The sequence below is a fragment of the Salmo trutta genome, chromosome 4 (genome assembly GCF_901001165.1).
Source record: "Salmo trutta chromosome 4, fSalTru1.1, whole genome shotgun sequence".
NCBI lineage: Eukaryota > Metazoa > Chordata > Actinopteri > Salmoniformes > Salmonidae > Salmo > Salmo trutta.
The window spans coordinates 25,296,603-25,313,546 of record NC_042960.1 but is presented as its reverse complement, the minus strand read 5'-3'; the positions used below and the strand labels follow the sequence as shown (position 1 = coordinate 25,313,546).

The following is a 16,944-nucleotide window of genomic DNA, read 5'->3' as shown; positions in this document are numbered from 1 at the left end:
AAAAAGGCTATAGATACACTTTCCTACTCATTTACTACTTCTGAAGTACTTGTAGCGCTGAGTGAAAATGGTTTTGAAATCTCACAGTATCAATTTTGCTGTAGCTTTCTTTAATGCCTGCTTCATTACTGCAAAAAACGTCATCTGAGCCAGCCGATTGGCCCGCGGAAGCCGACAGTGCACTTGATTTGCTCTCTGGGCATGCCGGGATTGCAGTTTGTTTCTCTAGTCTAGACACATGAAATTGTTAAAAACAGTAAAAGTTCGCAAACCCGGCGCGCAGGGCAGCTGAATTGAGTGCATCTACCGCCAACAGCCACCCTTTTCTCCTTAATGTCGATATTGTCTCATCGCTGCAACTCCCCGACCGGCTCTGGACAGGCGAAGGTGTAGGTGTATCGTTAGGTTTTTTTACAGAAATGTTTGGCGATCGACTAGGAATGCCTTGGAGATTGACCAGTCGATCGCGATCGACCTGTTAGTGACCACTGCTCTAGAAAGTTGAGTGAAATTGAATCTGAATAGAGGGAACATTGGTTGTTTATCCTATCCACTATATTCATATATTGCTTACACCACCCCTATGTGTTACAATTCGTTTATCAAAACCTTCATGTAATTGTTGTTCATGCTGCATATTTGAGTCATTTTCTATTAAGGTATCTTTACTTTTACTCAAGTATGATTGGAAAAAATGAATTTACAATGACCGTGATATAGTGGTGTAAAGTACTTAAGTAAAAATACTTTTTGGGATATCTGTACTTTACTTTACTATTTATATTTTTGACAACTTTTAGTTTTACTTCACTACTTTTACTTCACAAATAATGCAGTTTTTACTCCAGACATTTAACCTGACACCCAAAAGTACTCGTTACATTTTGAATGCTTAGCAGGATTAGAAAATGGTCCAATTCACACACTTATCAAGACAACAACACATGGTCATCCCTTCAGCCTCTGATCTGGTGGGCTCACTAAACACAAATGCATCTTTTGTAAATTATGTCTGAGTGTTGGAGTGTGCCCCTGGCTATCCATTCATTTTAAAAACAAGAAAAAGGTGCCATCTGCTTTGCTTGAAATAAGGATTTTTAAAGTATATTTTAGAAGTTACATTTACTTTTGATACTTAAGTATGTTTAGAACCATATACTTTTAGACTTTTACTCAAGTAGTATTTTACTGGGTGACTTTTACTTGAGTAAGTTTCTATTAAGGTATCTATACTTTTACTCAATTGGGTACTTTTTCCACCACTGCTGTGATATGTGGTTGTCCACCCAGCTATCTTAAGATGTTTTAATTTTTAATTTGGCATTTATTTAACTAGGCAAGTCAGTTAAGAACCAATTCTTATTTACAGCGACGGCCTACCCCGGCCAAACCCTCCCCTAATACAGACGACGCTGGGCCAATTGTGTACCACCCTATGGGACTCCCGATCAAGGCCAGTTGTGATACAGCCGGGATCAAACCAGGGTCTGTAGTGATGTCTCTAGCACTGAGATCAGTGCCTTAGACTGCGGCACCACTCGGGAGGCCCTAGGTGAATGCAATAACTGTAAGTCGCTTTGGATAAGAACGTCTGCTAAAGGACTAACATGTAAATGTAAAATGGGTTGTAAAAATACATGAAACGTCCTGGGTGTGGGGAAAATGGAGAAATACAGGTTTTTATCACAAACAACATCACATTGGATCACTTTTAAATGCGCAAGACACATTTCAGTTGAATACATTCAGGTGGAACTGACTAGGTATCCCCCTTAACGGAAGACACATTTCAGTTGAATTCATTCAGTTGTACAACTGACTAGGTATCCCCTTTCCCTTTTATTTGGGTTCAGTTTACATTTTTCTATTCAGCGTGCCATCCAGATGGTGGCAGTAACGCATCACAGTTGGGATGTCAACCGCGGCTTAAATTCCAAAGCAAAGAAGAAGAAGAACTAGAAACGAATCCATTTACACACTCTGGAGGGGGGCCTTGAACGACTCATATTCATCCGTCAACGAAACGAACCAAGGAAATATATTTAACCTTCCTATCAACCTGAAGTCAATTTTAGAGTTGCGCCAGGGCCCCTCCCAAATATTGACTGAAATAGTAGATTTCTAGACTGAATCATGGCGGATTCGAGCAACAGTGCTGCTTCGACTGGAGCTACAGGCTCGAATACTGGTGCCGCCGGGGCTGTTGAGCCCGAGGGAGCTACTGGAGCTACGGGGATCAAGCCCGTTTTGGAGGTGGTAAAGGGGCAGAACTTTGACGTTGGCCCCCGCTATGTCAACCTCTCGTACATCGGGGAAGGGGCCTATGGAATGGTTTGGTAAGAGAAAATAAACAATGTTCGCCGTAAAAACGTTGCCTTCAGTATTATTTAAAAAAAAAAATTTAAACAAGCCAACTAAGCTTCGCCTGAAGGCGTTGGCTAGCTCACTGCCTCCTCATATCGCCTATTAATTGACATAACGTTAGTTGTCATTATCTGGATGTAAACGCACAATTCTGCACATACCCTTGTTGTGTATTCAATTGCACTTAACGTTACCATTGGTAGTGAGAAACTATTTATACGTAGTTAACTGGCTAGTTAGCAACAGATTGACAGCGTTTTGCTCACTTAGCTAGCTATAGTAGTTAGGTTTGTAGGTAGCTACACTTTGTGGTTTTGATGCCCACCTATTGTATCCAAGTAACGTGCACAATTGCATAAAACGAACAAGCTAGTTTCTACAAGACACAGCATACGTCATTTGTAGTACATTGGGGCAAACAACGCTAGCTAGTTTGCAAACTAACTAGCTATATTATAACCGCAGCGCACGCTAACTTGCTAGCTATAAACGTTATCTTACAATTAAGTAGCTAATAGGCGTGGTTATTATGAGGCTGCCAAAATCTTTTTCAATACAGGAAGTGCGATGAAGTGATTGCGCAGGTCTTTGTAATCTTGATACATTAAACAGTCCATCGTTCACACAGCGTGAGTCGTTTTTTGATGGGTCAACTGTTACTAGCAAGTTAGTTACCGGTAGCTAACTAAACAGTTCGTTGGTTAATGAACCAACCTCACTGGTCATACCACTAGTTTTCTAATAGAAAATGTATTTCTGTGCAATGTTGCATAGTGCACAAGGTGGGCGAGAGAATTGTTTAAGCAAGATCAAAGATTGAGTTTAGCACGATTTCAGATGTTTTCATTGGGCCTTTTATGGTAAAGGGAACCAGACTTTACAGCTCCAGCTATATGCAGTATCATCATTTTATCTACCTCTTGTAGGTGTATGGATGTCAAGTCAGCAAGGCAAGTTTTGACTTGTGAGTCAGATCAAGCATTTCTGGCCTTATCCAAGTTATCTAAACAATGGCTAGGGAAAGTGTTACACCATTATTTCCAACTTGACATTTTTTACCAAACGCAGAACTTCCTAGGGCTTCCTAGCATGCACACTCTGAATGTAATCAAAACCGTGTATAGACTGAATATTTATTTTTAATGGCTCAAGAACTTTTACATTACCTTGACAATTTTATTGACTAAGTTGTCAATTAGAGCCTAACCTTAATAATTCAATATGAGCCCCTGTTCTGCGATGGTTCCTCTTAGTTGGTGGTCTCATTGTGCTCATGCTCAGGTGTCAGTCATCACTGTGTCACTATTATAAAGAACTGCCATGTCATATGCAATGTGCTGGGCTTATTGTGCAGGTTGTAACTGGATCCCTCTCTTCCCCATCTCCCCCCCCCATCTCTTTCTCTCTCACATCCCATCTCTCTCTCTCTCCTAACTCTCTCCCATATCTCTTCCTCTATATTCTCTCTCCTCCACCCCACGCAGCTCGGCCAATGACGGCATGACAGATTCTCGGGTGGCCATTAAGAAGATCAGTCCATTTGAGCATCAGACGTACTGTCAGCGCACACTGAGGGAGATCAAGATCCTGCTGCGGTTCCGCCATGAAAACATCATCGGCATCAACGACATCCTGAGGGCCCGCCGCATCGAGTGCATGAGGGACGTGTATTCTTTTACCCGAAAAGGGAAAGGGGGATGCCTAATCAGTTGTACAACTGAATGCATTCAACTGATATGTGTCTTCTGCATTTAACCCAACCCATCTGAATCAGAGACAAATGGGGAAACTGGCTGGCTCTCTCTCTGTGTGTGTGTGTGTGTGTGTGTGTGTGTGTGTGTGTGTGTGTGTGTGTGTGTGTGTGTGTGTGTGTGTGTGTGTGTGTGTGTGTGTGTGTGTGTGTGTGTGTGTGTGTGTGTGTGTGTGTGTGAGTGAGATCGATCTCTGCACATTACTAGTGGTGGGTAGGCTAAATAAATACAACAGAATAGGCCTAGTTAAAATAATAGTGATAAAGGAACTGAAATATGCTGGGAAGAGCATGCCCAGAACTCATGGCTGAACAGTACCCGGATTGAAATTGGACTGGGAGAGAAGACCAACGTTCAATTTTTTTATTTATTTTTTTACATCCGCTCCACCAACCTGCAAAATTACACAAGCATGGCTCCTCGCTCCACTCAGCGCACATGCTCTGGTGTGGTATTAAAAAAATACTCATATAAAATGATGTAGAATTGCATGAAATGGGTTTATCAAAGTCTTTTCTCAGACCAGCAAATACTATGATAGATTTATGCAATGCAGGCTGTATCATAGCGTCATAATGATAGATTTATGCAATTTATCCAGGCTGTAAAACAACCGGCCGTGATTGGGAGTCCCAATTGTTCTTAACTGACTTGCCTAGTTAAATAAAGGTAAAATAAAAAAATTATTATAAAGTAAAAAAAAAAAAAAAAAAAAATTCTGAAACTGCATAGCCAAGGCTCTGGTCTGTCCAAGGAGTGAGGGTAAATAGTATGCATTTTCTCTGCTATCTACTTTGTTTTAATTATTATTTTGGCTAAAGGGGAGGGTCTGGGTTTTATTTTATTTTTTTAAGTGTTCAGGGAGGGTCTGGTACGAATATATTTTACTGAAAGGAGGGCCATCCATTTTCATTTCAGAGATGTCCAATTTTTCTCCAAGTATCCCTCATAAATAACGTACAGTCCCTAAATGTTTTGCATGAGTGCAGTATTTCCTTGTTCCTAGGTTGATGACTTAACCTTTGTTTTCAGTGTTATAATTCCATACAGAAGCATTGGAAAATATACAAATTCATTGGACCTGTGCCGAAGCGAAAATTACAGGAAGTGAATGTTAGCAATACAGAGGGGGACGGGACTAAGTTATATTATTATGGGTGTGTAAAGGCCTTTATGTTTTTTAAAACTCCACCAAAAATTCACACTTAATACATGGAATTCTTTGCGGTCAGGTTCAAATGGATATGCGGTTGTTGACCTGTAGTACCCGCAACTGTCATATTCCTCCTCATCCTCTGTTGTCTCCTGGAATGGCGCCCCCTGCTGGTTCCCAGCTATATAGTGCTGATCCTCATGGAGACAGACCTTTTCAAGCTTAGGTCTAACAAGCTTAGGCTCCTTAACCCCTTGTTTCCCAGCTACATAGTGCAGGACCTGATGGAGACAGACCTGTACAAGCTCCTGAAGACCCAGATGTTGAGCAACGACCACACCTGCTACTTCTTGTACCAGATCCTGAGAGGCCTGAAGTACATCCACTCTGCCAACGTGCTGCACCGTGACCTCAAGCCCTCCAACCTGCTCATCAACACCACCTGTGACCTCAAGGTAATAATAACCAGAATACTACTACTAACCCTATATCTACAATACTACTACTGCTAACCCCAACACTACTACTAATCCCAACTGTAACCTTAAGGCATGGTTAGCTACCCATTGGTATAACATTAGGGCTGATATTTATAAAGCATTTCAGAGTATAAGTGCTGTTCTATGGTCAGTATTTCCTTGTCAATACATTTTTATTTATTTAACTAGGCAAGTCAGTTAAGAACAAATTCTTATTTTACAATGATGCCCTACCCAGGCCAAACCCTCCCCAAATCAGGACAACGCTGGGCCAGTTGTGCGCCACCCTATGGGACTACAGATCACTGCCGGTTGTGATACAGCCCAGCCTTAACTATTGCCTACCACTGGACGCGAACTCGTGATACTCAGAGCCGAAGCGTGTTGCTCAGACCACTGCACTACGGCAGTTCACTAATGGACAGGAGGCACCTGATCCTAGATCAGCACTTTTTCTCTGAGACACTTATGAATACGCCCATGTTTACCCTAGCTATCACCCAATCATAACCATTAGAGAGTGGGGAAATCTAATCTTGGACCAGTGGTTAGGGTCTAACCAACGTGTGAAGAAAATGATCTACTCTATAAGCAGAAGAGGGCCTTGTGAGGATTTGCTGGCATAAACAGGCACGTATTTCTTCCGCCGGTTCTGTTGCAAATTGTTTCTTAAGTTTTGTGTATGTGTGTCTGCATGCTTCTCTCCATGTTTTAATGACCCTCTTCCGTCAGATCTGTGACTTTGGGCTGGCACGGATAGCTGACCCAGAGCATGACCACACAGGCTTCCTGACAGAGTATGTGGCTACGCGCTGGTACAGGGCCCCCGAGATCATGCTCAACTCCAAGGTGTGTGTGGACTGTGCATTGATTCCATGTTTGTGGACCATGTTTTCTCTGTCAGGGCTACTCCTAGTCCTTTGATAGTGTGTATGTGAATGTTTGTACTAACTTTGTTGTTCAGGGCTACTCCAAGTCCATTGATATCTGGTCAGTGGGCTGCATCCTGGCTGAGATGCTGTCCAACAGGCCCATCTTTCCTGGGAAGCACTACCTGGACCAGCTCAACCACATACTGGGTGAGAGAGAGACAGGTTGCGATCCAAATGGCAGCCTAATCCCTATCTAGTGCACTTCTTTTGACCATAGCCTTATGGGCCCTAGTCAAAAGTAGTACAATATAAAGGGAATAGGGTGTGACACTCCCTCAAACTTTTGCATGACTTGCTGTGTCCTCTTTTCCGAAATACCCTTTGGAAATATCCTTGACTTTGGCTTCTGTCTGTGAGAAGGGTGGACATGGCTAAACTTACCTGAACTTGCCTTATACACTGAACAAAAATAGATCCTCAGGATCTTGTCACGGTATATCTATGCATTCAAATTGCCATTGGTAAAATTAAATTGTGTTCGTTGTCTGTAGCTTTTGCCTGCCCATACCATAACACCACCGCCACCATGGGGCACTCTGTTGACATCTGCAAACCACTCGCCCACACAACGCCATAGACTCTCTGCCATCTGCCTGGTACAGCTGAAACCGGGATTCATTGGTGAAGAGCACACTTCTCCAGTGTGCCAGTGGCCATTGAAGGTGAGCATTTGCACACTGAACTCGGTTACGACGCGGAACTGCAGTCAGGTCAAGACCCGGGTGAAGACGACAAGGATGCAGATGAGCTTCCCTGAGAAGGTTTCTGACAGTTTGTGCAGAAATTCTTTGGTTGTGCAAACCCACAGTTTCATCAGCTGTCCGGGTGGCTGCTTTCAGACAATCCTGCAGGTGAGGAAGCTGGATTTGGAGGTCCTGTGCTGGGTTGCTTCCATGTGGTCTGCACTTGTGAGGCCGGTTGGACATACTGTCAAATTCTCTAAAACGACGCAGTAGAGAAATTAACATTCAATTCTCTGGCAACAGCTCTGGTGGACATTCCTACAGTCCGCATGCTAATTGCATGCTCCCTCAAAACTTGAGACATCTGTGGCATTGTGTTGTGTTACACAACTGCACATTTTAGTGGCCTTTTATTGCCCCCAGCGCAAGGTGCACCTGTGTATTTATCTTTCTGTTTAATCAGCTTCTTGATATGCCACACCTATCAGATGGATGGATTATCTGGGCAAAGGAGAAATGCTAATTTACAGGGTTGTAAACAAATTTGTGCACAAATGGATCTCCTGAAACATGGGACCAAGACTTTACATGTTGTGTTTATAATTTTTGTTCAGTATACATTTTCTATTTCCATTTTCAAAGCATTTCAACTGTTTGCTACCTTGTGTCCTGCTGAACAGGACCCAGGTGTAAAGTGTGTGATTGGTTGTGCAGGGATCCTGGGCTCTCCCACTCCGGACGACCTGAACTGCATCATCAACATGAAGGCCAGGAACTACCTGCAGTCTCTGCCTGAGAAACCCAAGATCCCCTGGAACAAGCTGTTCCCCAAGGCGGACAGCAAGGGTAGAACACACATTATTACATTACTTTATAGTAATTTATCTTACCCTGAGTGACTTAGTGCATTCATCTTAGGGTCACCAGGTAAGATCGTCATAGTAAGTAAAACTGTTCTTCAATAAAGCAGCTATTAGCAAAGTCAGTGCAAGAAAGGGAAGTACAACAGCATTGTTTTATAATTTTTTTCACACATGCTCACATGCAATGTGTACACCTTCCCATGCTAACACACACAAAATGCATACATTCACAGTTTGTTTGATCAAGTTTGATCATAAAGTTAGTGGTCCCCTCCCCCATGTCAAACACTTGGATTCAGGAGGTGGGATTAGTAAGGGGATAGGGTGACATCACCTTAACTAATTTTAATACACCAATGGTAACATGATATTCCCTTACCTAATTTAAATAAGTATAGCCTTGTAACCAACATTGGCGAAGGGTGCCAAAATGTGACTGTTGGGTGTCAGCAAATATATAATACAAATTTTACACTTCATCTATGGCAAAGATACTTGTATGTTTCCCCTTTCATCTGTGTCTGGCGTTAACTAGTTACTGGCTAGCTAGGTCTTCAGCCAGCATGAAACAAAAGGGGGGAAGAGTCGTTCAAAGTTGTCAACACATCTGTCAGTGTTGCTGTCAACCGCATCCCAAGAGACATGCCAAACATTGATGCAGTTTCGACGTGCTTTGAGTATCACAAAATTAGCTTGAGATGATTTTACTGCAACACGGCCCCACTGCATCCAAGTTGATTTACACACTACTGGTCAAAAGTTTTAGAACACCTACTCACTCAAGGGTTTTTCTTTGTTTTTACTATTTTCTACATTGTAGAATAGCAGTGAAGACATGAAAACTATGAAATAACACATATGGAATCATGTAGTAACCAAAAAAAAGAAATGTAGAAAGTAGTACAAATGAAGAAACCCTTGAATGAGTTGGTGTTTCAAAACTTTTGACCGGTAGTGTAGGCGTTTCAAAGAGCTGTCAGTCGAGTTCATGAATGTAAGCTCCCTGGCCCACTCAGTGTCTTTTCAAACTTCCTGGTAGTTAGCCATGAGAGGGGAGAAAATGAATTTTTCTCTGATGTTGAGCATTTCTATCCAAAACAAATATTATAGCTGATATTTGAGTAACTCAAAAGGCTTTTACATGGGAATCAGAATGCCTGTTAAAGACCTTTTTAACAACACCCGTCTCTCCCTCTCCTCCCTCCAGCTCTGGACCTGCTGGGCCGCATGTTGACCTTTAACCCTATCAAGCGCATCACGGTAGAGGAGGCCCTGGCTCATCCCTATCTGGAGCAGTACTACGACCCCACTGACGAGGTATGACAGCAGCAGGCCGCCCTCACATACACTAGTGTCCTCACATACTGTAGTGCCTTGTCCAGAAACCATCGAAGGCCCTTTTCACATATAAAATTTGTTACTCTGGTTCAATTTCCTGAAGCGTTTGAGAATTCTACAAAATATGTTTTGCTTTCACAACACCTAAAAATAAACCACATTTTACATGCTAGCTTTCTAACGGGCAAAGTTCCACACGGCTCACGCTGTCACGTCACAATACCTGAAACTTTGGTCCTGGATTGTGGTCCTACTACTCCCGCAGGTCCAGGATTTGTTTCAGCCATGGTTCGTTTGCGTTTTACACATGCTTTATAGCGTGGATAAGTAGGGATGCGCATCTTTCCCTTTCAAGACATTTCGATGCGTATCTAGATACATGGGCTCTGATACGATACAAGAACGATACATTTTGAAACGATTCGCTGCGATTCAGTTTAGAGAACAAATTGATGTGATACGATTCGATGCACTAACATTTGTTGAATAAACACATTTTCCATTCTAAATAAAAATCTGCTGCTGCTGGATCTCATGAGCTGGGCCTCTGAGCTGTATGTATGTATGTATGTATGTATGTATGTATGCATGCCCCGTTCAGCAGGTATAGCCAGTAGCTTACTTTTATTCCAGTAAAACACCATTTTCAACAGCTTATAGATGATAATACCCTATAAAATTATATAGGTTGTCACTCAACTATAGTAATTAAGCCTAATATTGCGCAAGCCATTTTAGCATTTGAATGCTGAAGGTGCAGATATGCAGATTCAGGACAGGCAGCCTACATCGCGTTGGTCAGGATGTCAGGCTGGGCACAGTGCGCAGTTTGATTAGGATACTGATATGCGTGTAACATTTCAACAAACCCACTGTAGCACTGTACTTCTCATATCCCACTCTGGGTTAATGTGATGGGCTGTAACTGTTAAGTAGCTCTCTAGCCCTGGCAGTCCGTCCATACAGTATGTAGTAAGTGCAACACAAGGTGCATTGGATAATTCGTTGACGACTTCAGCTTGCTTATATAGAGTGGGTACTACTTGTTGGCTGAAATGGGTATGAGAGGGCGAAGTTCATAATGTGGCGCAAGCACTTTCAAGAGGTGCTGAAGATACCCTATTCTTCTCAACCACCGAGAATGGGTGCATATCCGTGGCTATAAACATACCTATCGCTCTTGTAATTTCTTTGACCTGGTCAGAATCAGCTGCGAAGGGCTGTTTGGATGCACATGGGAGACAAAGGTTTTTCTTTTTTTAGTTTCCGTCTTGCTCCAGTGGTAGGAATGCTGGGGTGATGTCAGCCTGTCAACATGTCAAATTCAAATCCAATTTTGGTGCCATACACATTTAGCATTTAGCGCGCACACACAGCAATAGTTAAATAGGATGGCATTGACCAGAATACAGTATATACATATGAAATGAGTAAAACAGTATGCAAACATTATTAAAGTGACCAGTGATTCTATGTACATAGGGCAGCAGCCTCCAAGGTGCAGGGTTGAGTAACCGAGTGGTAGCCAGCTAGTTACACTGGCTAAGTACCAGGTGGTGATACAGCCCGACAGGATGCATGTGTAAAAGTTTGTTAGGGTCTTAAGGGCCAAGCCAAATTTATTCAGCCTCCTGATGTTGACGATGATGGAGAATTCTCCTGGTTTATCGACCTCGCCATTGCACAGAACTGGATCCCGGCTGCCTATCACAAAAGGACCGTTTGAAATGCGGCAATTGAGATTTTATTTTAGATTAAAATGTTTGCATGGGCACTAGTTGTTTCAACAGAATAGTCTGAAATGTTATTTTTTTTCCCAGCTCAGATTGACAACGTAACGTAGGCATAGCCTATAGGCCTAGATGTTTTTATATATTTTCTTAAATTTATTTATTTGGGTTCGCAGTGCAGACCGAACCGAGGTCCCTGTGCTGAACGGTTCGGTACGAATACGTGTACCGTTACACCCCTAACTATTGATATTCCCTAGGGTTGTTACATGCTTAGTTCAACATACCATAACACCACCGCTAACATGGGGCACTCTGTTGACATCTGCAAACCACTCGCCCACACAACGCCATAGACTCTCTGCCATCTGCCTGGTACAGCTGAAACCGGGATTCATTGGTGAAGAGCACACTTCTCCAGTGTGCCAGTGGCCATCGACGGTGAGCATTTGCCCACTGAAATTGGTTACGACAATGAACTGCAGTCAGGTCAAGACGCGGTTGAGGACAACGAGCACACAGATGCGTTTCCCTGAGACTGTTTTTTCCTTGTGCAAACTCACAGTTTCATCAGCTGTCCGGGTAGCTGGTTTCAGATGATTCCGCTGGTGAAGAAACCGGCTGTGGAGGTCTCAGGCTGGCATGGTTACACGTGATCTGCAGTTGTGAGGCCGGGTGGACATACTCCCAAATTCTCTAAAGTGACGGAGGGGGCTTGTGCTAGAGAAATGAATATTAAATTCTCTGGCAACAGCTCTGATGGACATTCCTGCAGTCAGCATGCCAATTGCATGCTACCTCAACTTGAGACATCTGTGGCATTGTGTTGTGACACAACTGCACATTTTAGTGGCCTTTTATTGTCCCCCGCACAAGGTGCACCTGTGTAATGATCATGCTATTCAATCAGCTTCTTGATATGCCACACCTGTCAGGTGGATTAATTATCTTGGCAAAGGAGAAATGCTCACTAACAGGGATGTAAACAAATTTGTGCACAACATTTGAAAGAAATAAGCTTTTTGTGCGTATGGAAAATTCTGGGATCTTTCATTTCAGCTCATGAAACATGGGACCAACTGTAAATTTTGCGTTTCTATTTTTGTTCAGTGTAGTATTTTCATTTGTGTGTGTGTGTGTGTGTGTGTAGCCTGTAGCAGAGGAGCCGTTCACTTTCACCATGGAGCTGGATGACCTGCCTAAGGAGAAGCTGAAGGAGCTCATCTTTGAGGAGACGTTCCGCTTCCAGGCCACCTACCAGGGCTCCTGAGACATATAGAGGTAGACATGCATACATACATGCATGCATGCATACATACATACATACATACATACATACATACATTCACTCCATAACGATTACTAGAGCTTTGAAAAAGATAGGTGGACATTCTGCTCACACATGAAGACACTTTTAGCTGTGATTTTTCTTTTGCCATTTTTATCTCCTGTTCATATGCGTTTCAGCTTTGAAGACGAGTGACAAAGCGGCACGGAGTCTTGAAACAGAAGAATCCAAACGACAAGATACAAAAACAACATATATACAGCATACAAAAAAAAAGGACCAGAAACATTTAACAGTTAGTATTTTCTTATATATATATTTTTATTTCTATCGCGGGGAAGTTGTGTTTTTTTGGTGGGGGGAACTGTTGTCTACTTAAAGGAAAGATTCACCCATTTTGAATGTTATTTTGTTTATGTGCATATCAGCGACGTTCTATTGATTCCCGGGTTATTTCATGTGTATCCTGAGCTATTGCCAATCAAACGGGCAGAAATTCGGATGGTATGTCGTAGCATTGTGATAAAGCCACTCTCACTACACTGTAAGTTAATAGGAATTCGACTGTTAGATCGCAAAAACGTCTATAATACATGTCAGATTTCAAATACTGGCCGATGTCTCACGGGAGGTTGTCTTCTCTCGAATGAGCCATTGATCATATTTTTGTGATTATTCCTACCTCGAAATGTGTAATTAAACAGAGGGTCCACCACATTTCTTCTATTTGTCTGCTCTTTTAGTTCATGGTGCATTTCATGGTTCCATTGCGTATGTCAGACTCTGCTCTGCGACTCACATCGAGCTGCAGGTTACACATGGTGAGATTGTAGACTCCTAAATTGATAGTGCTGTTTGTTTAGGAAATTTTACAACTAACTATTTTGCATGCTGATATTGACTCTGGTGTTATTTTGTGTAGCTACATTTGCTAGCCAGCTTGCCAGCCAGCCCATAAAGAGAACATTGGATTGTGGGTTTTGTTGTCGAATTGAGCTGCAACTGATTTCCATTTTCACATGTTGCTACCAACCTTATTATAACAACAAAATGAAACATTTGTTCACAAAAATATCGTTCTTACATTAGTGTTATTTAACACTGTAAATTATAGGAATGAGTGGTTTTGGGTGGATATTTTCTTTAAGTACTACTGCGCTCATTTTAACCACCATCGGGATACTCTTCCCTCTTTCTCTTCTTTTACTGCTTTCTGCGAGGAGTGTGCACTGTTTAAAAAGCAAGAACTAAATCTTACTCCTGTCTGACCAACTCCATTTACCACTCTTCCCTGGGAGCCTTTCTTTTTCCCCTCTGTAAATCTGTGTTCTTTCCATCTCTTTCTCACTAGTCACAGTATATGTTACTGTATTAACCAACACCTTAACTGTCTGTCTTGCTCCATGGAATTATTGTTTGAGAAAAAAGACAAAGAAAAGATGGCTGGGCGCTGGTTATATGTGTACATACATGGTTTTGTTTGAGTGATCTCGTGGCGGTTTGGTTTGTACACCGTTATTTGAATGTTTATGATCAGTCAGGAGTCGTATTTGTATGTTTTGACGTTTATATTTGAGAATAATTTAACGTTTTTTTTGGGGGGGCCACTGATTTCTAGACATTCTCTACTTGCAAAAACAAACTGTTTTACTAGCATGTTGAAGTTTTATATTTTGTTGTCTTTTCTTTAGAAATTATGTATGTTGTTCATCTAAATGAACATGCATACATTCTTAAAATGTACAAAAGTGGCAAAGGGAGAGTGGGATGGAGGCATGGAGAGACGAGAAATGGCTTGAATCGTCTTTGTACTGTAACCCACAGCTCTCTTTCTCTATCCACACTTATAAAGAGGATGAAAGAGTTTTCAGATAGAAATACATGACCTAGAACAGGTAAGATTACCCCACATCTTAGAAATGCTGATGTGATTCTCCTATTCTTTTTTTGCTAGTCTCTGACTCACTAACACCGATCAGCGACATGCCACAGACCCTCACCGGTCCTTAAATGGGAGGTTAAGAAAATAACTCCAATCTTTGTTGTAGAGGGGTACATATAGTATGTTTCTCTTTGCCCAAAACCAAAATGTCACCAAAACCAAATTCAACTTGAAATCAGCCTCCATATTAGAAAATATTAATTTCTCTGCCTATTTGCCATTCCTCCATCTCTCCTCCCTTCATGTGTCTGGTATCGTTTCAGGGAGGACAGTGATCTGTAAATACTGTTCATTTATTTAGTTGTGGAGGGTGGCAGGCAGAATCAGCAGATATACAGCTGATATAAGCTTGTGTTAAACTGATACTGGTTGCCATGGTTACGGTGTCTATGGTAATTCGTGGCTGATTTGCTCTTTGTTTCCTGCTAATGTACCATGTTTTATGGTGATTGTTGCTCAGAGCTTAACGCATTGCTGTCAGATCTCTTGAGTGTCACATTTTCCACTCACATCGAACAGTGGACTGCTCCATTTTGCCATAGCACATCCTCAGCCCCTCAGAAGCTATAAGCCTTTCATTGGTAGAAGTGGCCCTACTTTCAGATCTGGGATCAGTTTAGCCTCTCCTAATCCTTACATTTAGTCAATAGAGGAGGCGGAGAGTAAATCTGAGGCCAGGGCTGTGTTCAGTACGTTCTGGAACGTTCAATTGAACGGAAGCAATGCTGTACTGAATGACCAGTTGAAAAACTGGGAGGGGTTGGGTAACGCTGTCAGCATGGCTACTGCCCTTTTTTAAAAACACTGTCAGTTATGAGCAAACGCACCTCAAAGTGTGTTCAAGAATGTTTTTGGGAAACGTGTCGGTCAGTACAAACCGTTCCGCAACGTAGCAAATGTTAAAGCGAACTGAACGCACCTCTGATCGATCAGTGCATATGAGCAGTATCATCCATTCCACATCCCTCAATTACCAACCATGCTTTACTCAAAGGGCTTTCCCCCTCAGGTCCCACCCACGTAACATTTATCTCGCTTCTGATTGGCTGAGACCTCCCAAACCACATCCCAGGTTGCTCTGCCATTCGTTTACTAATTTCTTTTTCTCTTATTTCCTCCTGTACATTTTTTTTTGTTCCTCCTCTCTCGAACTGATAACTTTTTTTCCCCCCCAATCATGGCTAGAAATTAAAGCAGATCTGATTTAAAGGGGAGGAGCATTGCTTGAGTGACATCTGTCAGTCATGTTGGGGGAAGAGGGGTTACTTGCGTCAATCATCTCAATCAGCGCACCTGCACTTTGCCACAGTAACCAAACTTTTTCCCCTTCTGTTTTTTTTCAACTGTTTTAGTCTTAAGTCAAGACATTGGCCTACTCTTGCGCTTACTTAAATTTCTTATTTTTCCTCCCTCTAATCTGCTTGTATTTCTGGGCAGATTTTTCATGGAAGCTCACTGGAGCTCGTCACACTTTTTATTGAGTGTGTGCGTGTCAAGTGTCTGAACACACATTTGCGGTGTCCCACCCTGGTCTGCACTGTTTCATTGTGTGTGTGTGTGTGTGTGTGTGTAGTCTGTGGTTGAAACACAGCAGACACTACTCCAATCGGCAGGATGTATGCATGTGTCTCTCTGCGTCTGTGTTTTATCTTTTTGAAACGCACTCCAGAGGCTTTCCCCATACTTGTATCTGCATGTTTGGATTCTTGTGACTGTCTGTCGTTCTCTGACCAAAAGCTGCTTTACTATCCCCCAACCCCTTTTTACCCCCCCCTCCCCCACCACCAGCGACACGACCCAACTGACCGCCAGTCTCATCGGAGGACCATGTGAATGAACCAACGGGACCATGTTTGCAATACGCAATCACTCACTTTTTCACAGACGCACGCATACACACATCCTTGCACACAAAACACACCACACATGCACACGCACAGAATACATGAATAAAACATAAATAGTCAGGCCGGTTTCTAAATAATGTCCTTTTTTAAATGGCTGTTCTTATTATTGTTATAGTGGTGAGTTGTTTATTTTTTTTTATACATAAGGGAGTTTTTTTATTTTTTATTAATGTTTTTGTCTCTCTTATGGTTGTGCTATAACTAGTAGTGTTTTCACAGATATGAGCTATTGAGTGTTATCGTCTATGAGTATTATGAATTAAACAATTTAACAAACAATTATATACATATAATAAATACAATTCCTGATACTGGTAAACTGTCTGTTGGTTTTCTTTGTCTTGTGGTCTGTCCTTGTTCGTGGTACTGAATGGCAGTGTGGACAGCGTTATAGAAAAATCTAAGGATAATAGTGAATTTGCCAGTAATATTCGCTGTTAACGTGTCACAACCTGCTAAAAAGAGTAATCTCCTCCCTCCTGTTCCAAGCCAAGTTGTCTGTCCTGTTAGACAA

At 42.1% G+C, this 16,944-nt stretch overlaps 1 protein-coding gene across 2 annotated transcripts; it reads left to right on the top strand.

Annotated features, from left to right (window-relative positions):
- Window positions 1-1,922: 1,922 nt before the first annotated feature.
- On the top strand, window positions 1,923-16,749 carry LOC115192138 (mitogen-activated protein kinase 1). 2 transcript variants are annotated; one of them, XR_003877882.1, is made up of 10 exons: window positions 1,923-2,336; window positions 3,849-4,031; window positions 5,534-5,723; window positions 6,480-6,596; window positions 6,712-6,826; window positions 8,077-8,208; window positions 9,433-9,542; window positions 12,444-12,574; window positions 12,761-12,876; window positions 16,312-16,749. XR_003877882.1 is itself a non-coding variant. In XM_029750309.1 (9 exons), exons 1-8 carry the CDS (start codon window positions 2,134-2,136, stop codon window positions 12,561-12,563), a joined length of 1,170 nt encoding a protein of 389 aa, XP_029606169.1. In that variant the 5' UTR covers window positions 1,923-2,133; the 3' UTR covers window positions 12,564-12,574; window positions 12,761-16,749. The 2 variants fall into 2 exon arrangements, 1 of the variants encoding a protein (XP_029606169.1); XM_029750309.1 differs by having other exon boundaries at window positions 12,761-16,749.
- Window positions 16,750-16,944: the final 195 nt, after the last annotated feature.